Source organism: Hylaeus volcanicus, chromosome 6 (assembly GCF_026283585.1).
Source record: "Hylaeus volcanicus isolate JK05 chromosome 6, UHH_iyHylVolc1.0_haploid, whole genome shotgun sequence".
Classification (NCBI taxonomy): Eukaryota; Metazoa; Arthropoda; class Insecta; order Hymenoptera; family Colletidae; genus Hylaeus; species Hylaeus volcanicus.
This window is the reverse complement of record NC_071981.1, coordinates 25,546,826-25,573,887: the sequence shown is the minus strand read 5'-3', so window position 1 is coordinate 25,573,887 and position 27,062 is coordinate 25,546,826. Positions and strand designations below refer to the sequence as shown.

Below are 27,062 nucleotides of genomic sequence, written 5' to 3'. Positions count from 1 at the left end.
TCTTTCATAAACGAGACAAATGAGGCTATATTCTCAATTTTAAAAAAATGTTAAAACTGCTTTTAAAAGGGCTAAAAAGAAAGGTATCTAAATTCTGTATACTAGAGCAATACAAAGCTAGCCAATCAGTCTTATGGACAATCTTTTTATCAGTGACATTAATGCCCTCTATTTCCCTATAGAACGAACTATACCCGAGGTATCGATCGATTTTCGAGAATTATGATCTTGCGACTGGTCATAATGTTGTTCGATGTGTGGTGTATTTGTATATCGGTGTGCATGTCGATCAAATATTGAATGCAATCAAGAATCAGTAGTTTAATAAGATTTACTCGATCGAAAAATCAACGTTTTTTGGATTACATTTTTGTACAAATTTTCGTTATACACAGTGTAAATTTTCGCTCGCCTGGTTTGTTTGACAAGTGATATTCTTTATCGAAACAATTTTCGCAAGGTGCGAAGTCCGTTAAGAACTGCTTTCACGAGGGTGCAATGAACGATCACGGGTATGTTTTTAAAAGTATTGACAACAATGTCATCTGTAGCTACAGTGAATATCATCGCGCTTCTGTTCTTATGGTCTTCAACGTACTTTTCTAACGCTGAGAAACAATAAACTGTAATATTATCAAAGATGAGTACGATCGCGCGTTTTTGCGTCTTATTTTGCACAGATTTGAAATTGCGTGTATGGATGAGTTTTAGGATATTAAGGTACCCACGCTCGGTCAATGTATTGAATACAATAACAATACAAGGGTGATATCGAGGATTTGTGTATTATGCGAAATAATCAAAAAGTATTTGACTTTATTAAAGCCATGTCGGTCATTATTGCACAATATGGCCTCAGTCCCTATGTTCTTTTCCTTGTTCATAGAAAACCTAGAAAAAAAGTTGAAAATACTGCCTCAAAGCTGCAGAAACGAATATATTTGATTTATTTTCATGTAATATCGTATTTCAGGTGGTATTAAGAATTAAACCTAAACAGGAATCATCTAAACACTCAACATGTTTGGGCAAGCAGGAAATGCATCATTCAGTAAGCATTCACAATTATTTCATATTCTTCTTCATGTATAGTTCTGTACTTATACTTAATAATTATATATCATTTCAGCTGGTTTTAATAATGCAACGCAAACCAGCCCCTTTGGGCAGTCGGCGTTTGGTAAACCAATAGCTACCACGAGCTTTGGGAGTGCCGCGACACCAGTATTTGGTAGTAGTAACACTTCTCTCTTTAGTTCAAAACCAGCAGGTTCTACTACGGGTGGCTTGTTCGGCAACACTACAACACCACCTGCATTCACTCAGCCATCTTTTGGAGGTAGCTATTCACTATTTTGTTGAACCAAAATTTGTAGGAACTTTGAAATATTTTCTTTTGCTTTTTTCCACAGGTTTTGGGACAACCAATACAAATACTAATCTATTTGGTAGCCCTCAACAAAATCCAAGCACAAGTTTATTCGGCACAAATGCGACAACTTCGGCGTTCGGACAGTCGAATAAGTCAGCTGGATTTAGCTTTGGTACAACAACTGGAGCAAATTTATTTGGACAACCCCAACAGCCGACTCAACAAACCACTCCTTTCGGACAAACAAATACCACTGCAAATACAAATTTGTTTAGCACTGCACCTGGTAAATATACTTCTTCGAGATGTCGCGTAGTATCCGCCTTCATCGTTTCTTTTTTTCTTGTTTGTATAAGGTTTTGGCAATACAAATACCGCCACCACAAGCGTTATCGGCACCGTCGTTAAATTTACTCCCGTCATTACTACCGACTCTATGTCAAAAAATGGTATATCTCACAGTATATCGGCGAGGCACTGTTGTATCGCATCAATGAAAGAGTACGAATCAAAATCATACGAGGAATTACGGTTCGAGGATTATTCTGTGGGACGAAAAGGTAATTTTATAGGTGATTGCAAATATAGATTAATCATAGACAGCATTCTACAATGTTTACTTACTTATTATTATTTTTTTTTCTGTTCGCTCAGGACCCAGTACAGGAATTTTTGGCACAGCTGCACAATCTTCGCCATTTGGTAATACAGGGGCAGGTACTAGTACTGCGATAACGGGTAAACTAACACAAATTAGTTATTATACATTTATGAGATTATTCATGATCCTTACTCGTAAATATCATTACTGATATTTACTCGTGATCCTTTTTTATTTTGTAACGCTTTAATCTTACATTAGGTTTCGGTGGAATGAGCGGCGGTTTTGGAACGACCACTCAAAGTGGATCAAGCGGTCCGTTTGGAAAGCAAATGACAAGCTTTGGAACACCTTCGACGACAACTACAAACAGTTTCGCTTTTAATTCTACTCCAAGCACAAATTTGTTTGGTACTAATACACAGGCCAAACCTTTCGGTAGTAAGTATTAAAAGGAAACTCGTGTTTTTTTAATCGATCAAATAAGAATGTTCCGTTAAGAAATATTTTTGTCTGCAGCAGCAGCACCGACGCCACTCTTTCCAACCAGTAATACTAATCAAACGGCGGGTACAAGTTTTGGTAGTATCAATCCTGCTCAAAACACTGGTTTTGGATCCACGTTTGGGTCGACACAACCAAATCAGGTAAAAAGGAACAAGAAAATCGCAGACGATACGCCAGTGTAGTCTCTTATTATCGAACGTACGCTAAATGTTAAGGGTGTTACTTGTTTCTTTACAGAATATTGGTTTATTTAATCAGAACAAATCGGCATTCAATGTTCCGCCTACGTCGTCCAGTACTAGTTTCACCAGCTTTGGCCAAGCACCCGCCAGCAATACAGGCGCAACTTTGTTTGGTGCTAAGTCTACCGGAACTGCAGGTTTTGGAACGGCACCCACTTTCGGTTCGACTACAACATCGACTTTTGGAACTACAACAGGTTTCACTCCTGGTCAAAACTCCGGTACTTCATTGTTTAATACATGTTTTAAACCTGCAGGACAGACGTCTGGATTCTCTTTTGGTTCTAATGCTGCGCCTTCTACTGGACTGGGTAAATTGTTTATATACTAAATCGTTTCCTAACAATCAAATAGCTATATTATCTATTTTTTATTACTTTACAGAAAGTTCTTAACACTTGAAACTAATAAAAAAGTTAAATCGTCACGTGTTACAACGATCTTTGACATCGATGTTGAAAGTCTGCGATTATCTTACAGGTACAAATACTGGCTTGACATTGGGTAGCGGTTCTACCCTGTTTGGCCAGCAAAAACCAGGTGGTTTATTCGGTGCTCCTGGAACCAACACAACGTTCAACACAACGGCATCCTTCGGATCTTCAACTTTTGGAACCAATTCAAATATGGGAACTGGCATGGGAATGAGTCTACTTGGCCCTGGGTACTAACGAATTCTTATTCTTTGCATTTTTCTTCCTGCGAGTAATGTAATAATTTCAATTCATATTTCATTCCTTTTCCGTTTGATCAACTGTAGGTCTGCGAACAACCAAATGAAGAGCACAGGGACGGTACCGGTTCATCAACAAATTCTGGCATTGGTGTCCGCGCCATTTGGCGATTCGCCGTTATTGAAAAACCTTTTGCCCGTAAATACTTGTTTATCCTTGACTCTACATATATTAAAACATGAAACGTAAAGTTAAACGATACACGATGTACTTTTAGGCTTCTGGGAAAGCGGAAGAGCTGTTGAAACCCTCGAACGCGCCATCTAAAATATTGAACGGTCCTCAGTACAAAGTTACGGCGGATAACAAATCACCGAAAATCAAAGCCAAAGTAGTGACACCTGCACAATTGTCCAAAGTTAGTTGTCAATTGTTGAAACCCATGGTTAATTGTATAACAATTTATCTTAAATTTCCTGTAAATTTTTGCAGAAGTCGATGTTCGAAGGCCTCGATGAAGAGGACCCCCTTTCGGAAGCGTTCCAGCCACGTCCAAACGCGAAGCGCTTGGTGCTGCGTCCAAAGTCTATAAGCAACTCGATTATATTGTCACCGTCGGAAAATTCACAACCCGTAGGAAAGAATGCGCAATCTCCTGGGAAAGAAGAAGAAAAAACTAATGGAATGAATTCCTACGTTGAGAACACATCTATCGAGGCTGTGGATAAAGAAAATCATATTCACGAGAATAATCGACAATCAGGGAATGATCGACGATCGTCTACATCTTGGTAAGTTTATCGCTACATACTACAAATGTAATTGGTCGTAGGTAATCGGTACAAGCATAATAATTATTACCGTTTAGGTTGAAAACAAGTCTTCCACGTAATTCGACAACGAAGCATTCGAACGAAGAATCCGAGGGACAACGTTCGCCATTTTCCGCGGCAAATGGATCCACCGATGAAGTGGTAAACAATACTATTACAGAATTGCGACCTTACGCAAATACGAGCCCATCGAATCATATACACTCGGAAGTCAACAATTCTGGTGATGCGTCTTTGAAGAATAACTCTCTCGCAGATAAATCGTGCGTGGATACTTCAGCACAGAATACCGGTACGAATATGAATACGTAATTTTATATTTACCTATTGTATTTTGGTCGACGACGATATTCACCACTTTCTTTCCTCTAACTTTCTACAGATTCGAGCCAAGAACTAGACGATAGTTCCTTCTGGGCACAACAGAACTCGCAATGGAAAATGAACGCGGCGAAAGTAACGCTGAAACGCGCAGGTTATTACACAATTCCGCCGCTCGAAAAACTAGAGGAATATGTCAACGGAGAAACTTGTATCGTACCGCATTTCACTGTTGGCCGCAAGGGTTACGGAAACGTGTATTTTTCTGATTCCTTTGACATTTATGGTCTCAATTTAGATGAAATCGGTAAGTTTTGCGGCTCTGTTTTTTAATTCATTTATTGGGTTTATTAAAGTCGAAGGAAAAGAAAAATGGTAGACCTGAATAACCGGACGAACTTCATTCGCAGTACATTTTCGACTCAAGGAAGTTATAATTTATCCGGACGATGAAAAGAAGCCACCGGTCGGGCAAGGATTAAATCGTAAAGCACAGGTTACGTTGGATCGAGTGTGGCCACACGATAAATCTTTGCACAAACCGATTACCGATCCTCATCGTCTAACCGCAATGGATTACGAGGAGAAGCTACGAAGAGTATCCGCCAAACACGATACCAGATTCCTCGAGTATCGGCCTGAAACTGGATCGTGGGTTTTCAAGGTAATCGTTGCAAACTATACGCCTTCTTTTGTAATATCTTTTCGTATCGAGATTATACATCCATGTTTCAGGTCGACCATTTCTCCAAATATGGTTTGAGCGATTCGGACGAAGACGACAGCAACAATGCCAGTTTGGTCACCGATCCGAAAAGATTGAAATTGTCAGAAGCTGGCCAGCAAAAATCTGCAACTAATTTGGAGCAATCTAAAGTTCCTGTAAGGTTTCTACGATTGCTTAACCCTTAGACAACTACGCAATTTTCTTCTACGTAAAGTACGCAGTAGGATTTATAACAGACTTGTACGAAAAAAAGCCATGCGCTTGAGAGTCGTTTTAGCAAATATTAATATCAACGTGTCTATTAATTAGATGAAAGATTAATCGATATCGTTTATTAGAGAAAATAATATTATTAAATGATAATCGTAAATATACTATTAATATTGACGTATATCAATAATATTAAGATTAATACATTAGATTAGTGATATTACAAACGCTTTAAAGTAAAAGTACTTATGAAAACAAAAAACATGTACATTCTTATGTGCTTCGTAAATAAGTAAATAAAAACGTATATATATATATATCTATTTAATGTATTCTCTGGAAATATACTTCCTTTTTCTGATTTACTATTAGAACAAGAAGGTTGCGGCCATTGTCAATGGTACGACGAATGATTCCAAAATAGGAGGCGCTGATTATTCCGATCTGCTTGGAAGTGTTGCCGCTAAAGTGAAATTTCATCGAGAAGTTGGCAGAGGTGAAAGATACGGTCGTTATTCATATTATTAGATTTCCCAAATAGAACATTTTTTTTTTTATTTAAAGGAAACAATGCGAATGTTAGATAAAATGTGTCGATAGTATAGTAGTAATTATTTTCCTCGATGTATTCCCTTTCCTTAATTTTTAATGCAACATAGTTAAAGAAAGTAACACAAGTTACGAATAATCTAGAAATGCCCAAAGTCAGTTGAAATTTCAAAACTGTTCCTGGGTTGAGTTTCATTTTTGGATAGCTCCTTTCTGATGATTTTAAAATGATTGTTCCAGCATTGCCAGCAAGTCCAACTGAAGAAAATGCTTGTCTTCGGGGTACGGACAGTCATAAATTGCAATTGATGAAAGCCAATTTTTTCGATGGTAGCGACGAGGAAATGAGCGACGTCTACGAGCGAGGTACTACGAACAATTTTTATTTTTGTATCAACAAAGTGATAAGGAATTTTTTGATCATTTTTATTTTTTGTTTAGATTTAGACCGTGCATTGTTTCTTCCCGAACAAAAAAATTCTATACGATACGTTCTCGACTCTACTCAGAAGCTAGACGAAGACCAGGATTATGGAACACTTTACAATCCGACATTACGTTCGAATTTGACGATTTATCGTATGCCATCTTTCGCATACGAAGAACCGATACTTTCAAAGGCAGGTAGGTTTTCATCTGTATCGATAATTTATCGTAACAAATTTTTCTTCAAAATAAAGTGCCGCGTTATACTAATTCTAACGAGCTTTACTTTGTAGACGCTAAATCGAAACGAGCGATGGAAATCATTGGTTCCAAATTGCCAATTTACGAGAAAAGTTTTCCAGACCCAATAATAGTTCCGATCACGACTATTCTTAAATGGCAGTCCGAAGTGATTCCACTATATAAGTCTATTATATATAAACTCGAGTCTCGTTGCATCGCTGACACCGGTGAGTAGTGTTATAGTCGATAGTTACCATTAATATTATCATTTTTACGTGAGGTGTGACAAAAATATGTGTTTATCCGTAGGTATTCAGATGGGGAGAATGTTTAAACCGAGCTGGGGACCTGGTTTAACGCTGCTCACATTGAGTACGAAGAAACAAGCGGCCGAAGTACATTTGTGCAGTCCGTTCGAACGGATTTGGTCTTATATGTACGGTCGTCTCCCGGAAGACAGAACTTCCGCCGCGGTCGTTCAACGTATACAAATTTTAGGTGGTGATTGGTCGAACGCAGAATGCAGCCAGACTTTTGAGGTAATTTTTACATCGAACATTAGGTTTGGATTTATAACAGGGTAACGCGAAGAAGATTTCATAGAAATTTTATGTTCAATGCTTCGTTTTTATTTTTATATACGATATTCAAGAAGAGTATAGAGGGTCATCTAAAGATTCAATTATCACATTGTATAATGGATCAAGAGGGAGACTGTCCGCTGTTCAACGTAGACACTGATATTCACAAGGCGAGAATGGCTTTGCACGCTCATTGCAACTTGGCCGAAGAGTGCGCTGAATCTTGGATGGATCAATCTGCTTCCGATAGTTTTGCTACATATGTTGCTAATGTTTGGAAACTCTGCGTGGCTCTCTGGGGAACTCTGCCCGAGATAAATGTTTGCCCTGGTATATACTATAACAAACACGCGTCGTGGTTGACTAATGGTTATCTAGTTTATTCGTAATCGTCAATATATTTTTTGTTGTTTCAGAAGATTCAGCAGATCATCATATCGTAATAGCTAGACGGGAGGCTATAGGAGAATGGTTAAAAAATGTTATACGATTAACGCTCGATTGGGATGTTACAAATATGACTTACGAAGAACAGATAATGCGTTTGCTATTCGGTGTGTATACGTTGTAAAATGTTGAATAATTATAACTGTCGTCCACAATTTTATTAATTCCTCAATGTTGTCTTTTCCTTTTTCTGTTTTTGCTCTCGATCGAATGGAATTGAAGCCTTCAAGCTAGAGGAAGCTTGTCAGAACGCACAAAAAGTAGGAGATCATTGTCTGGCTCTTTTGATGGCCCAGTTATGCAGTGGTATGCCTACAAAAGCATTAATAAATCAACAAATGGCGCTATGGCAAGATTCCGGGGCTGACGAGAATATATCGAAGGATCGATTAAAAATCTATGCACTGCTGGCGGGCGAACCACTGGTGTCTAGCAAACAGGGTCCCATCAACGTCTGCCAGGGTCTCGATTGGAAGAGAGCACTAGCCGTACATCTTTGGTAATATTTCACCATGTTCATTTTCTGTTATCGGACAGTGTATCGCAATTCTCTCAGAATAAAATCTGTGCAACTTGTGCGAGTCGTGCTTCATCCTGCGTGACTTTCAGAGCTAGGAACTTATTAACATACATTTAACGTACCGTGTATGTATGCGTTACAGGTATTTTTCATCGCCGGTTGCATCAATAAGAGACGCCTTAGAACTGTACGAGACATCGTTCGACCCAAGCAAAACAACGGATGTTTACGCGACATCACCCACGCCTGAATACAAAGGCGGCGATTACGAGCTCGAACTAAACAATGGGAAACCAATATACGATCTCTGTTTCCATCTCTTAAAATTATATTGTACCGGAAATCACGCGTTAGGAGAACTTTTAAATCCAGCGGCGCACACCGCCGATCCTCTGGATTACAGACTCAGGTAATATTTTTTTACCTCAAAACAAAATTCGAGAAAGAAAAAAACAATTGTTTTCGCAGTTGGCTGATGCAGCAAGTACTGCTAGCTTTGGGTTACTCGCATCTCTCGGAACACGTCGCCGCTTTAACTCATGTCAACTTCGCGACACAGTTGGAAGCCCACGGACTTTGGCACTGGGCGGTGTTCGTAATGTTACATTTGAAAGGAGACGCCCGAAAAAGAAAAACTGGCGTGATGAATTTATTGGAGCGTCATGTTGAAATCGACGACGACGACATTCCCGATTACGAACAGGAACAATTTTCTAAGGAAGAGCAAGAGAAACTTTCCAAAAGAAAGCAAGAACAATGCGTGAGAGAAGAGCGGGAAAAGTTCTTGAAGGAAGAGCTCGGTATACCTTCTATTTGGATTCACCAGGCCAAAGCTGTGAAAAGTTACGTAACCAAAAGGTTGGTACATCGATCATACATTTCAGCGTATCGAACAATTTCATTCAGTAGCTGATTTTTAGAAAAAAAAATGTCTTTTCTTTTACACAGATACGACAAAGCTGCTTCTTATTTCATTCAAGCCGAACAGTGGAATACGGCTCATGAAATTATTATCGAACACTTAGCTGCAGACGCTATAATAAATGGTACGTTATCGTATACTTGAGAAATTTCATTTTTTTATTACTTTATAATAATGGTATAATCATATTTATAACTTTTTTTTAGAAAATTACAAGTATCTGCGTGACTTGTTGAAACCGTTGAATCCTCCGGAATTTAGCGGCACCATAAGCGGATGGGCTCATCAAGGACAATTACTTTTGGAATATATGGATATAACCATGGACATCGAATCGTTGTTACGCGGTGCTGATCCTCGCGGAATAAGTTATAAATTGGAGTTACTAAAACCACGATTGACGTGTCTCTGTTTGAAGATCAATCAGTTCCCTTGTCCAACTGCTAAGCACAGGTAGATCATTCCTCTCTTCCTTTGTTCTTGACGTTTTTACGGCATAATCAGTCGACGAGTTCTATAAACGACTGTATTTTCCTTTAGACTCTGCCAAGCAGAAATCGCAAAGAGAACGTTGCATCTAGCTAGAAGTTTGCTGCAGTCAAACGAAAATAAATCCAACGTGATACTTCAGCTCGTCTCCCAGCTGCCATTGCCGGAAGATTATGCTCAACAAGAACTACGTCCTATTATCAACATGCGCGTGAACGAAATTATATCGCAAACAGTGTAGATCCCTTTGTGGAAATTCATACGATGGAGGACAAAGTTCTTTTTTAATTAAACGAAATCTCCACGTACCTTTAATTTTGATAATTGTAATAATAACAAGAATGAGAATTGCGATGATAATGATATCGCTGATAATACCGATGGCGATGAAGATGCTAGTATTAATAATAATAATCATGTAGGGATAAGAATAATAATAGCAATAATAATAACGATACGAAAACTTACAGTATCCAACATACATAAGTCCAGTAATGTAAGAATGTTTGTGTTATATTGTTACGTAAGATATTCTATACCAATTTTTTAAATAAATAAATAAGATCTGGGAAAGAACAAGCGACGACTGCAGGAATCGAAACTCGAATGTTTCAATGGGTTCCGGGATAGATATTTTATTTTGACAGAAGGTATGTTTAGGAAGTGTCTCGTAAGTACTTTACAAAGATACTTTAAGGAATTTCGATAATCAGCCAAATTAAACGAAAGGATGGCTTTTATTCTCCACGTTGGAGGTTTTTTTTCAATACTAACAAAAAGAAAACACTGTCGTAAGAGACACGGTCCACTATCCGTCGACCACGCGCCGAGACTCCAAGTTTAAGTTTGCGCTGCGGTACACCATTGTACAAAATTCTTCGCGAACCCGTAAAGTCCCTGGGACCCTTAGAATCTAGAAACTTGACTTTGTGCATGAAAATATAGATGCATGTTAAATCAATGATACCGAGCTTGCGCCCCGTTACAGCTACCCCTATTATGGTGCGAGGTCGGGAGTATCTCTCGCTCTCGCTAGCCTAAACGTCTCCCTTCGTCTGTCGCCACTCTTTTGTGGGAAAAGGGCCTCCTCGATGCCGCTACCTCTCTCTACCTTTGCTCCGTCGTCTCTTTTCATTTCCATATCTTGCAACCTTCACCTCCTACCTTCTGCCTCCCCACCTTGGCGTCGTCAATCTAAGTCACTCTTCCCCTAGTTCCGTTGAATCCCCAATGCCGCCGTTCCCTCTGTTTGTCGTCGCTACTCTCGTCGTTGCAACGACTACTACCACCATCGTCATCGACGCTGTGTACCACTGCCACCACCATTGCTTTTTGAACCTCACCATCTAGGACCGGCTTTACATAGACGCAAATGGTGCGTCGCCTCTTACCTGGCTCGTTTCAACGAGGAAACAAACTTAACGAAGAGAAATTGTTATATCTATTCGTAGCTTTCCATTGAAACCAAATTTGGACCAAAGAAAGCAAGTTACATTCGTTCGGTTGCAATCTCCTCGTACACGAACGGAACTACGGGACAGAACATGTATATGTAATATGTATACATAGCGTAGGGACTGCCCTTGAACTTATGGGACCCGCCTTGCATTCAGGTGTGAACTGACTAAACGGTAGACGCTCGCAGGGGCAAAAATACAAGCACGGCCGGCACTCGTATTTTTGTAACAGCGTGCGATTCAGATGTCGTACACGATTTCTGTACAATACAAGTACATAGTAATTTATCAGCGATACACGAATGTTATTTAAATAACAAACAACGATAACTAAGGAAAGCATTTCATCGTGGGTCACGAATGAAACGACGAGTTTAGAGTTACGAGTTTAGGAAATTGTAATTAGAAATGAAAAGCGAACGAACGTAAATTCGAATGTTTGAGTTGAAAGTAACGCGTATCGTATTTATAGAAGGAGGCGGTTAAATTGAAAGTTTCATCGGGGCGCTAGTAATTCTCGCGCAGCCTTGCCACCACCATCGCCGCCGCTACCGCCATCACCCACACTACTAACCCAGACCTGGTATTCGTCAACTGCCTACATTCCCATCTCCCCCATCCTTTTAAGGGGTGGTAGAGAGTACATACATGCTCGCACCCGTAGAATAGCGCTATATATGTACTCCTAAAACGCCCGAATCCCACCAACGTAGACGTAGTAAGAGTAATGCGCGCGCGCGAACCGACCAACCAGCCGCCTTCGGCTCGCACCGTAAAGCGACTCCGTGCACCATCTTGGCCCGATTTTCATGAGAAAGTACACGGGAAACGGAGACGTCAACTTTCATTTTCTTTCGTTAAAAACCGCGAAGCTTCGTTACGCAACGATCGTTCCGTGTTAATCGAAGAGCAACCGTCACGCGTGTTTCACCTACGAGATAGATAACTTAATCCTTCCGGTCGCCTTTTTTCTTCCTTCTCGCCGCCGCGCCGCTGCGTTCCCCTTCTTTGCATTCCCTCCCCTACTTCTCCTACGGCTCTTTCTCTTTCTCCGTTCCCCTTCGGCGTCTCCTTTATCCCACACTCGTCCTTCATTCTTTCGGGTCCTCTGCGCGTTACGGTGTGAACATACTTGAGAGATCGCGCGACAAGGCGGTAAACGGTGGTGCAATAGTGAATCGTACAAGCGAATCGTGTCCGAGGCCTAACTATGGTTTATTTTTGCAAACCACTGCAAGGAATACACGTTCGGTACGAATGAGATACGATAATCGAGAGGAACGCCGTTCTATAGCCGAGGCTCGGTAGTGGTAACATCTCTTTTACCCGGTCTAATCGTTCGATCCTTTGGGCGATCGGGGTTGTACATTCGCGTACGCGTTAGAGTTGGCTAGTGATTAACGATTACTTTCGCGATAATCGCTCGCCATTCTCGGTAACAGCACGTTTGTATCGGTAACCGATCGTTCGTACAACTGGATCGCTAAAATTATTCGTTCCGTGTCTCGAGCTCGGTTCCTTTTCAGGGTTACGCGAAAAATTATCAACGACCACTACTCGATAATTGTCGCGAATCAGATTTCTCCTAACACTGGTTACGTACTCGCGCGCAGATCGGGGATCCCGACTCTGAGATGATTCAATCTTTGGACGAGCCCGTGTCATATTCCGAAAACCGTCCGAGGAAGAGGAACGCGCGTTGGAGGTGAATTATTGCGCGTTCCTGACCAACCGTCGTCGTCGCCGTAGACCAGTTGCAACCCCGTCGACGACGCGTTCGAGCAACGCCGCAATAATCGAAAACTAGACTACTAGACTCGAGTAGAAAAGTACTCGGGGCCTAGACGAAACTCTAGCTAAACGGAATTGTGCTACGCTCGAGATGGAAGAGAATTTTCATTCGAACGGCCTAAGAGCAGCTAAGACGTTCAGCGTGTAATTCGAGGCTCCTGGCAGGACAAACGAGACGATTAAAGGACGACAGAGAATGATACGCGACAGTTTCGACGTGGCAGCGTACGCAAGTGCTAAAACGAGGTTGTGTTCTTCGCGACGTATTCACGGATAAACAAGATTCCATCGGGACGAGGAAAATTTCACGCACGTAACGCTGATTCGCGTGTTCCGACCGATCGATCGCTGCTACGAGGGAGCAGTGAGACTAATACTTTTCGAGAAGTCGACTCGTGCTAACGAACGCGTACGTTTTCCCTTGAAATATTGGTTCCGTAACGTTTCATCGCTCACACTTCGGCCGGTCGATCGATAGCGCCGAAATAATGTTTCTGTCCGTTGAAAAACTCTTGCGCTACGGAGTGTTGTTGCTGTTGTGGATCAGATCGAGTTATCAGCAAGAAGAAGACATACCTCATAACGAGTGAGTAGCTTTACCGACTATTGTATTTTCTGTTTCATAGTTTCGATCGGTGACCATCATCGTTTGGCATGCGTTCGTAAAATCGTACGTTGTTTAACCCCTACGTCCCCATTGCGTACCTTTCGATACGCATCGGGTCAGGTTCGCACGATAAATTTCATCGCGATATCGTGTGTTCTTCTACTATAGATTACCATTAGGATTACCATTCGGTAGCGGAACGCTGCTCTTTCAGCGCGACAATGAAATGGTTAATCTCGATTATATTATCCTCTCCTTTCTTGTTTTTATATTTACCACAGGACATGCATCAAAGGAGAGAAATAAAAGGATTAACGATAAGAACAAGGTTTTACGGGGTAGTCGGAAGGGCGTGGGTGGGCTAGGAAACGTCTCGGCGGAACTTTGAACTTGCGAGATTTGCAGATTCGAGAAACCATCCCCTCTTTTTTTTTTCTTTTTAATTGAACGCGAATCATTGTCATAGTTTCGATTACGCGTGAATTACTTGGAAGACGATTCATTGATTCCTTTAGCGAACAGAATTCGATCCTCGAATAGTTTCGAGCAGCGTAACGAAAGCGTGTGCGGCGTCGTTCGGCTACCAGAGTCGAGAACGAATTGTAATTTTTTCGCCTATAGCGCCCTACGCGAGTGGGAGGGGCATAAAAGGATCGAAGCGTACTACGTGTAAGTACCCTGCGTGCGTACAACTCTCGGTACGTCAGGATACTCGGATATTTCATTATCTCGACGTTTCATTGTCTCGACGTGACTCATACTTATTTAGTAAACGAATCAGACGTTCGTTATTCTACGCAGGTACACGTCTGCGTTAATTAGATACGATTTCTTAAAATAATCGTACGATAGGAAAATTCTGTCATGGACTTTGGTATACACTTTTATAGATAATAGTCCAACTTGCGATTAATTATAAATTTATAATGTAATAGAACTTATAATAGCGAATAGATTCCAAATTTTATGTTTCCTATTATGATAAAATTATTTAATTCGATATTAAATGTAATATGTACACTATGTGTAATAATTAATTATACATATATTCATCGATATATTGAATTATATAAAAATAATGAAACAGTATCGACAAAATGTTGATATCATGAAGCAGCTTCAACTAAATCAAGAAAATGATGTAGATGTTATAGAAAAATGATTATTTTTTATTCGAATATAAGAATTATTGATTAGCAAACGATTACTTGGAGTGATGGTTAAACCTGAAGAAATGAAAATGATTGAATTTAATAAAGGAATTGGCCGTCTCTGTTCTGGATAAATTAACGAAAAGTAAGAGAGAATGGTTCGGACGATTTAGAGGGATGCAAAAGGGGAATGAGAAAAGAACGCAGGCGCGTGTCGCGAGTAACGCGTACGTACATAGTCGATTAACGAGGATCAGGATCGACGTGTGTGCGTACGTAGTTGCGTGCGTGCGCACGTGAACGTGCATGTGTCCACGTAGGACACGCGCGAATGCATCAATGGTGCTGATTTACATGTATACGGTGCCGTGTATAGATGCAGCTGACAGAAACAATCGTTGACGTCAGTTTGAGCGACGTTAAGCACCGTTGGTTGTGTTTTGTCGCGTTTAAACGAGATTAGGCCGAATTAGGACGCGAGTGCTACTCGTCGGCGTTAAATAATACATGGTCAACGTATCTTTAATATAACAACGTAATCCTTGATATATAATTGATAATTAAATTTAATAATATTCTTTATTTTAGATTAATATTTATATTTATACATAAAATGCTTCACAATTCATGTCATGGTTGTCATGGAATCTGACTGAGATATCGTAGGGAGAAATGAAAGTCTGCACGAGTAAGTGAAATGTGGACAGTGTAGCGTAGACCACACGTCTGACCCAATACAGAGCGCGACTACTTGCCGGACTTAATCTTTCATTCTCCCTGTAAGAGAGAATTCTCATTTTTCCATGTCGACATTCTTTAGCTTCTCTTCAAGATTAAGAATTTATCATTTTCTCATATTTCCATATTTTTTCATTTCCTTTTAATCTGATTTTGTGTACCGGATAAACACGACGAAAGGACCGGACTTTGCGCGCTTATGTTTTCGATAAATAGCGAATTATGGTACGGGGTATTATCGCATCGAAAAATACATGATAATTTTGGTTTGCAGAGTGAAAAACTGGGCCTTGAAATTCGGCGTGGACCTATGGGAGTTTGGCAAGCAGGTTACGAAAATGGTCGAGATACAGAGGGTAACGTCATTCGATGATTCACGTTTAAGTAGTATACTTGGAACATTGTATTCTTCTATAATAGTTTACACGATTTCTCTGTAATACGAGTAATAATTGAACGTTATATTTCTTGAAATAGGTTAACAAACCTTTGAAATAAGTCGAATAAGTTCTTATATTTTTAGTTGTTCAACTTTATATTCTCTCGCGAGCATTTTCTTTCTATACGGACGTATTTTACAAATTCGAAGTTTCATGAGGAATCGTTGATACTCGGCGAGCTTTATCACCTCGTAGTTACCGTTCTGAATTCAGAAGTACCACGAGCTGGAGGCCGAGGTCGTCAGAAAGGATGGTCTGGTTCTGGTGCGAGAAATGGCCGCGGAAGTGAAGAATATGCTGGATTTTAAGATGAATGCTGTTATGGTAAGAAGTAGGCAGCGGCGACTGTGCGGGTCGCGAGGCTCTCGGCAAGAAATGTTGCGTAAAAGAGGCCGAGTCTGTATCTATTTCTATCGCCATTGGTAAAACGTCTTGAAGACGCTTTTTCTAATTGAATGCAAAAATATTTCACTCGTTACCAAATGGAATACAGTAAAGATTGGATAATTGCATGGATCCCGATTTTTACCGTTTTAATTGATAATCTGACGCGATGGTTACAGAGATTGGTGGAGAGCGCGGAACAGGCAGCCGTATCCGCGCCAAGGGACGGAAACGTGTCGCCAAAATATTCGCAACGGATGGAGCTATTTTCCGGAGATGGAAAATCAGGAAACGGCCAGGATACTTTTCTCGCTACCAATAGACACTTCGATCATTTAGCCGTGAACGTTACACTCTCAACGGTTTTGCTTCCTGCTGGAATCAAAGACGCCTGTGAGTATACCAGCAAGAAGAAAGCATCAGTCATCAGTAGTGGTACACGAATTCTAGATTGCAATTCTAGATAGCTATATTCGGTATTAAACATTCGACACGCGAAGGAATCGTAATTTGATTTGTTCACAGATCGCGAAGTAGCTGCCGGGATCCAGTGGAGCGAGTACTTGGATTTATTGTTTGTAAATAATTACGAAAGCGACCCTTCGCTCTCTTGGCAGTACTATGGAGCAACTTCGGGATTTTTACGACGATTCCCCGGTACGTATCGCAGAGTATCGTCTTAAATGGATCGACTGACAAAAACAGCGTACCCATATTTTTCTATTACCCGTCTCTGCTTACAATCGACATGTTCCATTCGTAGCGATCACCTGGCCACCGATCGAGGACCGAACGGGCTCGAGGAGCTCGAACCGCGTCGTTCGAGATGTGTACGACTTTCGAATTTCGAATTGGTTCGTCGGAGCAGCAAACAGCCCCAAAGATTTAGCTATACTGGTGGACTTGGAGTGCTATGCGTCCGAGAGGAACAAACGGTTGGCAGTAGCCACCGCGAGGACCATTCTCGATACTTTGGGTCCCGACGATTACGTCAACGTTTATCGTTACGGAGACACCGCGGAGGAGATCGTTCAATGCTTCAAAGACAGCTTGGTTCAAGCGTCGCCAGAGAATGTACGAGAATTGAAAATTGCGGCTAGCACGATGAAGCACGAAGAAATGCCGACGAATATATCGGCCGCTCTCGGGACAGCTTTCGAAATTCTTCATAGATACAATAGAACGGGCCAAGGGAGTCAGTGTAACCAGGCGATTATGCTGATCACGGCCGATAATGCTGCCTTGCCCACCGAGGTGATAAAGCGATACAATTGGCCGCACATGCCTGTTCGAATCTTCACCTATCTCATAGGGGGTGACAAGAGCCCCGAATTGCGCAACACCGCCTGCGCGAACAAAGGTGATTCGCCTTACTTTACTTCTCTTTGTAATCCCCGTCTCGATATTTCAAGCGACTATTCATATTTGAAACACTTTACTCTTCGAGTTACTTTTCTTCTTGGGATTTATTATAACGAAAATTACAAGACACGCAACTTTTCTATTTATACCCTCCCTCTTTCATTGCACAGGATTTTACGCGAGGATCACGGATATAGAAGAAATCAAAAGCAAGGTTTTCGAGTACGTCACAGTTCTGGCTCGACCTATGGTTTTGTATCAACACGACCATCCCATTCATTGGAGTCCAGTTTACGTCGGTGGCAAGGTACGAGACCCTATTGGACGTACGTTTGTTAGATGTTTTAATCAAATATTTCATTTTTCATTTTTCTGTTTAGAGTGGTAGATACGGCAAAGAAAACATCGGACAGCTAATGACGTCGGTTACAGCGCCTATTCTAGATCGTCGAAATTATACGGTAATATCTGTCTGTATAGCAATGCTTTACCACAAAAATTTAACTTGTTCTCAACTATTCTTTTCGTCTGGATCTCTCGTACAGGTGAAAACGGCCAACTTGTTGGGCATAGTTGGTACCGATGTACCGGTAGAAGAAATCGAGAAACTTGTGCCCCCTTACAAGGTACGTGATTCAATTGTAATGATACGCTAATTGGCACAAAGCTTGACAGTACGTTTTTAACTCATTGTACAACGATGTCGTTAATATATCGTCGATCTCGATTTCCTCATTTTGCAGTTAGGTGTCAACGGATATTCCTTTATCGTCGACAACAATGGTCGAGTTCTCTATCATCCTGACCTGCGACCTCTGGTGAGTAACTTTCGAGAAACGCTTCCACGAAGAAATTTACTTCGAAACGACTTCCGTTAGTCCGAACGTTCATTGATATGTTTTTATCGCAGCAGCCAGGAAACGCAGACGTGAGTAAACAAAAAATACGTAGCAAGGATACTATCCTATACTACCCCCCTCATTTGAGTCTCTATTGCTTAATCACCCAACAAACGCAATGAAAACAATTTAAACATTTATTTTATTCATCTGGAACTTCTTACTAAAACGATCAAATAACGTGTACGCAATAGAGGGTTAAAAAATAATGCAAAGCTTTCAACGGTTACGATAAACATTTCTTCTCGGTTCGCAGTACGAAGAAACGTTAAAGCCTACGTATATCAGCGTAGATTTATCGGAAGTTGAACTCGCCGAGTACGACGGTCCGTTGCATCCCTTGAACAATTCCCTTCTTCTAGACGTAAGTACACCAGATGCATGTACACAAAGGTGATCGAATTGTTTTTTACATCTTTCTCTCTTTCTACCAGTTGAGGCACGATATGATCGATCAGAAAGAGGGGGAGACCGATTTCGCGATAAAAATTCACTATGACGATATGGTGAGTAAAGAAAATTCCGCAACCTTACCCAATCTAACAACCTAAGTATCATTAACGTGATAATATTTTACAGAGAAGAGTTACCATCAGGCGGCACAATTATTTTTATAAGCCAATCGAAGGAACGCCCTTTTCGCTGGGTTTAGCGTTGCCCGAGGGTTACGGCATGTTCGAGCTATTGGCCGAACACGAAATGAAACATTCAATAATAACTGGTAAGTCGCATTTTTATCGAAAAACGAAACATTACTATCTCAGACGAATCTTTTATACGCTTTCCATTTTTGTCTAGTGACCGACTACTTTAACGGAAGCAATTGGAAAGTGCATCCAGATTGGGTGTACTGCGAATATAATTCGGCTTCCGATAAGTGGTTCTCCTCCCCGGAGGAACGCGTTCTGCATTTCTTGGCACGAACGCGTAGACCGGGGTGGAAGTGGATGTCTTTGAGACCAAAGAGTCCAAGCTCGCATCATAAACAAGCGAGCAAGCCCGACAAAGATTCTTATTACTGTAAGTATAACCCACGATATCGCGATATTACCGATAATACAATTAAAAACTGCAACGATCGATCGAATAACGAAGCCGACGAATTTCAGGCGACAAAAGATTAGTGCAGTCTCTAGTGTTGGATGCCATGGTCACCGGTGATTTCGACAAAAGAGGTGCGATGCACAAAGAGGAGAATCAAAGGTAAGCGGCACGTAAGCGAAGCTCGCGGATGCATGTCCTTCACGCGTGGACACTTATAGTGGAGTCATCGACAACGCACTGCAACGCACAAGCACGCGGTTTTTTCTCACAGCACCGATTATCGAATAACGTATCTCTTATCCGATATCGTAAAACCGTTGCCTTTACTTTTCCCTTGCCGTTGTCTCGCATAGTCGTGTCGCAAACGATAATCGATCGCTGGCAACTAAAACAACTGGCCCAATATCGACAAGGGAAACAAGAGTAACACGATCGCGCAGAGCGAACCAGACGAAGATAAAACAACGTACAGAGGAATCGAGAAACCAGGAACGAAAGAAGATACAGGCCGCCGAAGAATCGCACGTTTTCAAATGTTCTAGACTTCTCGATACACGATATATACAATATCGTGCATGATAACTCCTACTTATAGAAAACCGAATCGATGCCCCACTTACCATATGTATATAAGAATGCGACATTGCTGCAGATCCAGCCTTTTATTTATTTATATTTATACCTCGGAAGTAAACTGTATTAAGTTCAAATTATGGAAATTGTAGATAAACAAGTCGACTCGATTCGTTGATATAACATTTTTTGTCGCTACTCGAAATATTATATTTTCAAATTGAGGATTTAACATAGCTTGCCTCCGAGTTGTATTCGGGTAAGTATTTGTATGATTTCGGTCAAATCGATCGTACAAGAAGTTTATAATCTTACGTGTAGCCTACCAGTGCCATAAGGTTCCTCACCGCTGTTTCAGGGTGCTTCTTTTGTAGCGTTTTCAAATGCATTAAAAAAGTGCACTGGTGTTCTCGTTGAAACGCGACACGCACTATGCGCAACGGCTAATCTCTTTCATTTACAATGTTACCTTTTATTGCATATTTTTATTACATTTTATATTGTGTGTCTCCACCGCTAGCCCTATTGCCATACTGATGGCTCTACTGCACAGGTAATCCATTATGCACAATTATTTGTATAAGCGCACTCGTCGATATTTTGCACGGTGATTCCTTTCAAATTATCGCTTTCACTGTACGTCTCACGAAAACCCTAACAAATTATTCCTCCCCCTCCGACAGCCCTTTTCGACTCTGTTTCTTCTCCCCTTGATTAACAACCGTCGATAATAAAATCGATACATACGTATAACGGATCATTCTACGCCAAATGAATCAATTTCTTCCAATTTAAACACCTTTTAATTCACGGTTACCAATTCAAAATAAATGAAATTAAATGAAATGAAACCAGAGTTATTAAGTTCAAAATGGTTCGACATGTTATAGTCAGAGATCGCTTGCGTTCTTTCGCGATTGTTTCACCTCGTTTCTCGTCGCGTCGACAGTAATTATCGCCCGTGTAATCGATGTTAAATTTTACAGTCAAGGAAAAAGCAGATTCGGTCTCAGCCGGACATTCATCGCGACGAGGAGCGGCCTTTTTCGTTGGCACGAGCATCAACAAGCCAGCAATTTGAAGGAAAGCAACGACGAACCGTACGATCTATTCATATAGATATATGAAAATTCTAATGACTGTATCGAAACATTTATCCGCGACTCTATTCATTGAAAATCGTGTTATTTACGCAGGCCCTTTGCTCAGAAGTATGCGAGAGCTATGGATTCGTCTTGGTATAAACGCGCGGTGGATCAGCACTCGATAGAACCGGAAAGTTTTGTTTTCAGCGTTCCTTTCGATGCAGGTACGTACCACGCGACAATTATCCGTGTAGACAAGAATTTGAAAGATCTCTCCTGGTTCGCCAAATTTGTACTATGTCTCTGCCTGGTCAGATACTTCAAATACTATAAACAGTAGACGATACTATCGCATTCGCAATAATAATGTTCGTATTGCCAGCAGCTGACAACCCCAACCCTTTAGTTACCGCTACGCACGCTGTATTCATTGGAAAAGGACACAAAGCACCAGCCGCGGTCGTTGGTTTTCAGTTTCAACACTCCTCGTTGGCATCCCACTTCGTTAACATGACTTCTACGGTATCGTATGTCGATCGTCGACTGTTCATTATCCTTATGTTCTACGCACCAACTTTTTTTTTTTTTAATCATTTCGAAACAACGAACGATACTCGCTCTACACTAGCCAGTTGTCGTTTCCTTTATTTATGTTTTGTTCATTTTTGTAGTGCAGTGGCATGAATTGTAAAAAGAATTGCGCTTCCGAAGAACTGGACTGTTATATTCTGGACAGTAATGGATTTATCATCATCAGCGAGCGTCACGAGCATACTGGAAAATTTTTTGGTGAAATCGACGGCACCATAATGGATTCCCTGGTTCAAGACAGAATCTACAGGTACTTCTCGCCTCATTAATTTATATTCTACGAGTAATAAATTGAGGTATCAGAGCTGGAGATACAGAACTGTCCTGTTCTGTTGTTTATTACAGTGCTTAATCTATGTTATTGTACGTTATAAATGCATAAAATCAGAACACCAGTTATTCGGGTTTCAGAAAGGTAACTGTGACCGACTACCAGGGTACGTGCAGTCCGCAGGAATCGCATCAATCTGCAGCGCCAAGAATAGTTCCTGAATCATTCGGGGCGGTCATCGGCATACTTGGAAATCTACTCTGGAATATAGCGTTCAGTTTCAATTTACAAAATTTGCAACAAGCGACTTACGCGCTCGCTGGCGAATCTATACGAACCGCGGACGGTAAGGAACGTTTACAAAAAATGTTTAATGACGTTACAAGAAAAACACGCTGACTCGCTTGACCCATACTTTCAGATGATTTGATCTCCACCGACACTGTCGAAGAAGCACACGAGTTCGAACCGATCGGGGGTGGAGATTCGACCGACGAACCGTCTCTGGACGAAAACGAAGCTTTTCCCAGGATTCCAGCGGTTGCTGCCGCCTCTCCCGCTTCTCCTGGGACTACACGCGCTACATCTGCCTATTATCCGCAAAGGAAACTGAGAACCTGCGAAAAGAAGACGGATCTTTACATTCTGCAACCGGAGAGGCTCAACACCAGCGGACAGAGCAATCCCTTGAAGGGAAAATTGACCAACTGTCACGTGACTGGATGCGAAAGGTATGTTTGTACCTTGCGTACAACTTCTAGGCTTTATCAAACTATTAGAGACGCCAAGCAGAATAATATCAATATAATGGACGTTAATCCTGATCGCAGACCCTTCAGCGTCCAGAAGATCCATCACACGAATTTGATCCTGTTGGTGGTGGACACGTTGTGTCCATGCGGAAGCAAACAGTTGAGCATCGAACCTATAGAGGCTCTCACCGAGCCAGGAGCTTGCACCGCGAGGAGAGAACGTCTGTATCGTCGAAGACCGCCGAAATGCATAAACTATCATCCGGAGGAAATGGAGATCAAGCTTTGCGGCGGCGCGAGCCGCCCTTGGAATTTCTCCTTCTCGTTGTTCGTCGCGATTACCTCCAGCGTTCTGACGACGCGACTCGCGTGACTTCGCTCCAATTAACTTGTACACACATTCGCAAATTATCTTTTTGAAATGAATTTAGCGTTGTCGTTTCTATGAAACAGTTATAAGAAAAAAATGGTATACTAGTTGATCGGTTTAATATACCTGTATTTGACGAATACGAGAGAATGGAGGTGCGAGTGGTTGAGTGTGTGCGTGCGCGTGCACGCTAGAAAAAAAGAGAGAGAGAAAGACAAAGTATACGCGTAATATATGCCCGGGTGTGCGCGAACATTCCATTTCTATGCGTTTGATATGCGTGATGCATGGCGTATACGCCAAAGACGGGCAGTATTTATTATATTTTGCGACTATTTTTGTAACGATCCCTCGCAACTGTCAAATTGATCGATAGTCGTTCGCTACATTTGCAATCTGCATTCATGGATCGGTAATTCGTAATACATCAAAGCCAATAGTATCCGATTATTCACTGTTCAGGTTCGATCGATAGTCGCGATTACCGATTACTCGTTAACCATAATCATGGATTACATTTTGCCCTACGCTGGCACAATGGGCTCTACGCAAATATTCGCGTACACGCGTGCACGGTCGCGTCTACGCGGGCACGCGCGTGCATGCACGCAGACGTGTACATATACAAATACATATAATATTAATGTTGATCTATGATTACATATCTCATTATAAATTCTGTTGCGAGAAACTTGTGAATATTTCCTAATCGTATTACGTCGTATCTGATTCCTAACGACTAACGGAAGGTAACGACGAGACTGCGTACTCGCGATACAGAGCGAAAAGTGGGAACGATGTACATAAATGTATATCGAACGCTGACTATCTCGGCCGAGCCGAGGTACTCGGTTGTCCTTTTCGTCCAGACGTTGCGTCGAATCAAACCAAGCATCGTAAACGTTTCCAAAACGGTCGATATATCGGTTCGTAATTTCGTTGTTTCTATAGCTGTACTTTTTCGGGTAACTTTTGGATTGAACAAAAAGTCTGTCGTTTTAGAAGTAATCTGAACTGACATCAAACGACAATAAACACAACCGATATTCACACTTTTTACTCTTATAGGTAATCTGAATAAATTAGTCGTTTATTTGGTAGCGAGAACCGGTAGTATTAAAGGCTTTTCGAAGAACTTGAAAAAAAGTTCAGTCTTTGCTGCCAGATCACTAATTAAGCGTTAAGTGATAGTTTATATATCCGTGCGTGAAATTAAAATAGAACGTAAGCGCATTACGCTTAATAAACGCCACAGAAAAATCAATGGCGTCTATGTATAGAAGTCGCTATAGCAAATTTTGTGATTTTCCGATAAACCACTCTTGAAATACAAAGCGAAACAGAGGCCACATACGTACATATAGAATTTTGTAATCGATTTTTTTGCATTTTTGGACTCAGGACACCCCGAAGCTTTGAAAAATGCATAAAAAAAAAACGAGGGAGGATGTAACTTTGACCGATAACGGTAACTTCACCTCTATTATATTCAAAGAAAAACCAAGACTTTTTGTCCAACCCAATAGCCTTATGGTTTAACGACGAATAGATTATAAATTGTACGTTCGTACGTGCAGACATATGTACGATGGACCGTGAGTTTGGCTGATTTTGCCTGTGTCGCTCCATCTACGTGCACGTGGATAATGGTACGCGTCAAAGTTCTGCTACGTGTTAAATACGAAACCCACGTAATACAGAAATGGCCTCATTACAAAAGCGATAAGCTTACGAAGCGATGCAACAAATTCCACTTTCGAAGAGTTTGCGCTTTAAAATACAGTCGACCCTGCAGCACTGTGGTAAATTGAATATATGAAAAAGCGTTTGAACGAGACTTTGAAAATACTGCAAAGATACGTGAAACGAAAAATTAGAAGTTTACGAAACCCCAAATTATCGTGTTCTTGAAGAACTGTGGCAATTCTTCTTACACCGTGTTACGAGAGAGTTGGCTGTAACGACGAGCTCGCGAATGTATAGTACCATTAAAATTATGGAAAATATCCTTCGTTCTTCTAAATTTTAAATTGTTATTTTATCGTACACCGACTTTGAAATAACTCGCCATACGCTACTTTAAATAATTTGTCAACGAATAAGGATGAAAAATCTCCCTTAACAGCGAGTGTACAATGTACATCCGTGTACAGAATGGACGAGTTATTTCGAAGCCAGTGTATCACTGTTAGGATATAGAGTGACTTAAAGAATTCGAAGGAGGTTCGATCGAAGCGGGTCCGGTTCACAGTACGGATTCGTCAAGTTTGATGGGGAATATAGTACGAACCTTAACGATTTTTAGTTTTACGATCAGGCTGCACTGCTACTTTGGCCATAGAATGATAAAACGTATCGCGCATTTCATCGAATCGAACATTTTGCTTCCAAGTATTAGGCCTAGCCAATATGTAAACCCCGTTAACCCCTTCATGGCCGTATCATTTTCGACATACCTCTATTTCAAACATTCCTTACGACAACTACACTGGTTTTTTCATGAATTATTCGTTGATGTCGTTATACTTTTAATTATAAATATAAATCGAGTCTTTGAACAAGATACTTTAACGCTTCAGCTATCTATTACAGCTATCTTCTTCGGGGGTAAAATAATGCGTTTATGTCGATAGCGAAACGTCAGAGTATCCTGTTCGAAAGACACTCGAGTTATGCTTGTAATCATATCAAATGGAATACTTCAATACGATTTTTAAAACAGTCGTTATTCTGCCCAAGACTGACAACCAGTCCCCGCTACGAGTCGTATTCGTAGTTTAATTAATTAATATTTACCACATCTCCGCAAAAGGGTTAATCGTATCTTTTTTGTATCTCACACGATTATCGAACATATCGTCGAAACAATATCGTACAACGTTCTACGATACGAATTCTAAATTGCTGTCTTCAGCTCTACGAAAAAAAAGGAAACATATCTATTTTACAATGCGGACAAGTCGAAGAACGATAAACCAAAGAATCGATGGAACATTGCGCGAAGCTTGGAGCAACGAAATACCGAATAGGAAGCAAAGTGTAACGTAATATCGATTTCTTTTTATTGCGAATAAGAAAACGTATAACGTAATACCTTTACTAAAGAAATCAATTATAGTTCACAAAGATATTACTCGATACCGCGTGTGGTCAGTGACGAACAACGATGTACGGTTGTAAGTACGATTAAAGAAATTGTGTAATGGATAATGTATAGAGTTTGTACACGAGCGATAGCCGTTTCTTTATTTCAAACTTCAAAGTACGTGCAAATATTATTTGGCGAAATGTTACGTGTCGTTCGAAAGAGAATTTACAAATTGGTACACGATTAAAAAAGTGGCGATCTCGACGTCAAAGGCATCGCTCACTCTGTTTGAATTCGATGGAAAACGATCGAATCAGTTTATTCGCGAACATCAGAGCGAAGCGTGTATTTCAAGTCGAAATTGCCATTTTTGTCAATTTCGAGCCGTCCTTTCAGGCATAGCACCTCTGTAAACATCGCGGATCATCGTTCCGTTATGCTCAATGTCTTACTTTCGATGTTACTGACTAACGAAAGAAAAGAAACGTATGATACACGTATATGACACTTCGTTCGAAACGACCTGCTGAACACATGTTGGCCAAGTTTATCGGATACCTCAGTATTGGGCAAAATGACAAGAAATTTATCAAACACGTTTGTTTCGTTTCCTCTTTCGGACATTTTTCCGAAGAAGGACACGAGACAAAGTTCTGGATGCACCCGTTTTTGTCCAACGCTGCTCACCCTGTACGTTACAACGCGCATACACGTTGATCCTCTCTAACGTACCCGTGCGTATCGTAAAACGTCGCAGGCGTCGTAAAAATTTAAGATGCTGCGTAGCCTAAGGCA

General features: G+C 40.9%; 2 protein-coding genes across 12 annotated transcripts; both read left to right on the top strand.

Annotated features, from left to right (window-relative positions):
• The first annotated feature begins 242 nt into the window (after positions 1 to 242).
• On the top strand, positions 243 to 9,972 carry LOC128878884 (nuclear pore complex protein Nup98-Nup96). Of its 6 annotated transcripts, XM_054127509.1 has the most exons (31): positions 243 to 512; positions 974 to 1,051; positions 1,130 to 1,339; positions 1,413 to 1,658; positions 1,729 to 1,932; positions 2,027 to 2,110; positions 2,235 to 2,414; positions 2,493 to 2,620; positions 2,718 to 2,919; positions 2,980 to 3,033; positions 3,203 to 3,386; positions 3,483 to 3,594; positions 3,674 to 3,814; positions 3,889 to 4,187; positions 4,265 to 4,521; positions 4,612 to 4,857; positions 4,961 to 5,214; positions 5,286 to 5,432; positions 5,860 to 5,983; positions 6,277 to 6,402; positions 6,478 to 6,660; positions 6,756 to 6,932; positions 7,015 to 7,244; positions 7,358 to 7,616; positions 7,703 to 7,840; positions 7,956 to 8,232; positions 8,396 to 8,662; positions 8,722 to 9,111; positions 9,202 to 9,299; positions 9,382 to 9,628; positions 9,716 to 9,972. In XM_054127509.1, the coding sequence occupies exons 2-31, from the start codon at positions 1,021 to 1,023 to the stop codon at positions 9,903 to 9,905; spliced, it is 5,685 nt and encodes a 1,894-aa protein (XP_053983484.1). In that variant the 5' UTR covers positions 243 to 512; positions 974 to 1,020; the 3' UTR covers positions 9,906 to 9,972. The 6 variants fall into 6 exon arrangements, with proteins under 6 accessions (XP_053983484.1, XP_053983482.1, XP_053983481.1 ...); XM_054127507.1 differs by having other exon boundaries at positions 2,027 to 2,089; positions 2,718 to 3,033; XM_054127506.1 differs by having other exon boundaries at positions 2,496 to 2,620; positions 2,718 to 3,033.
• A 410-nt stretch (positions 9,973 to 10,382) lies between these two features.
• LOC128878886 (voltage-dependent calcium channel subunit alpha-2/delta-3) lies at positions 10,383 to 26,956 on the top strand. Of its 6 annotated transcripts, none has more exons than XM_054127515.1 (24): positions 10,383 to 13,498; positions 15,683 to 15,764; positions 16,062 to 16,172; positions 16,412 to 16,625; positions 16,758 to 16,889; positions 16,996 to 17,592; positions 17,765 to 17,901; positions 17,975 to 18,055; positions 18,140 to 18,220; positions 18,338 to 18,412; positions 18,508 to 18,522; positions 18,750 to 18,857; positions 18,928 to 18,999; positions 19,073 to 19,214; positions 19,292 to 19,513; positions 19,603 to 19,696; positions 20,631 to 20,663; positions 21,097 to 21,210; positions 21,307 to 21,419; positions 21,581 to 21,717; positions 21,867 to 22,036; positions 22,198 to 22,403; positions 22,479 to 22,788; positions 22,888 to 26,956. In XM_054127515.1, exons 1-24 carry the CDS (start codon positions 13,401 to 13,403, stop codon positions 23,180 to 23,182), a joined length of 3,639 nt encoding a protein of 1,212 aa, XP_053983490.1. In that variant the 5' UTR covers positions 10,383 to 13,400; the 3' UTR covers positions 23,183 to 26,956. The 6 variants fall into 6 exon arrangements, with proteins under 6 accessions (XP_053983490.1, XP_053983489.1, XP_053983488.1 ...); XM_054127514.1 differs by having other exon boundaries at positions 21,578 to 21,717; XM_054127513.1 differs by having other exon boundaries at positions 18,505 to 18,522.
• The last annotated feature ends 106 nt before the right edge of the window (positions 26,957 to 27,062 follow it).

Excerpts from the sequence above, each read along its gene's own strand:
- LOC128878886 (XM_054127512.1), top strand. The coding sequence starts at position 13,401 with ATGTTTCTGTCCGTTGAAAAACTCTTGCGCTACGGAGTGTTGTTGCTG. Across the intron at positions 16,890-16,995 it reads ATTTTTACGACGATTCCCCG|CGATCACCTGGCCACCGATC; the intron begins GTACGTATCGCA and ends TTCCATTCGTAG. Across the intron at positions 19,514-19,602 it reads CGACAAAGATTCTTATTACT|GCGACAAAAGATTAGTGCAG; the intron begins GTAAGTATAACC and ends GACGAATTTCAG.
- LOC128878884 (XM_054127503.1), top strand. The coding sequence starts at position 1,021 with ATGTTTGGGCAAGCAGGAAATGCATCATTCA. Across the intron at positions 7,617-7,702 it reads CGAGATAAATGTTTGCCCTG|AAGATTCAGCAGATCATCAT; the intron begins GTATATACTATA and ends TTGTTGTTTCAG. Across the intron at positions 9,300-9,381 it reads TGCAGACGCTATAATAAATG|AAAATTACAAGTATCTGCGT; the intron begins GTACGTTATCGT and ends ACTTTTTTTTAG.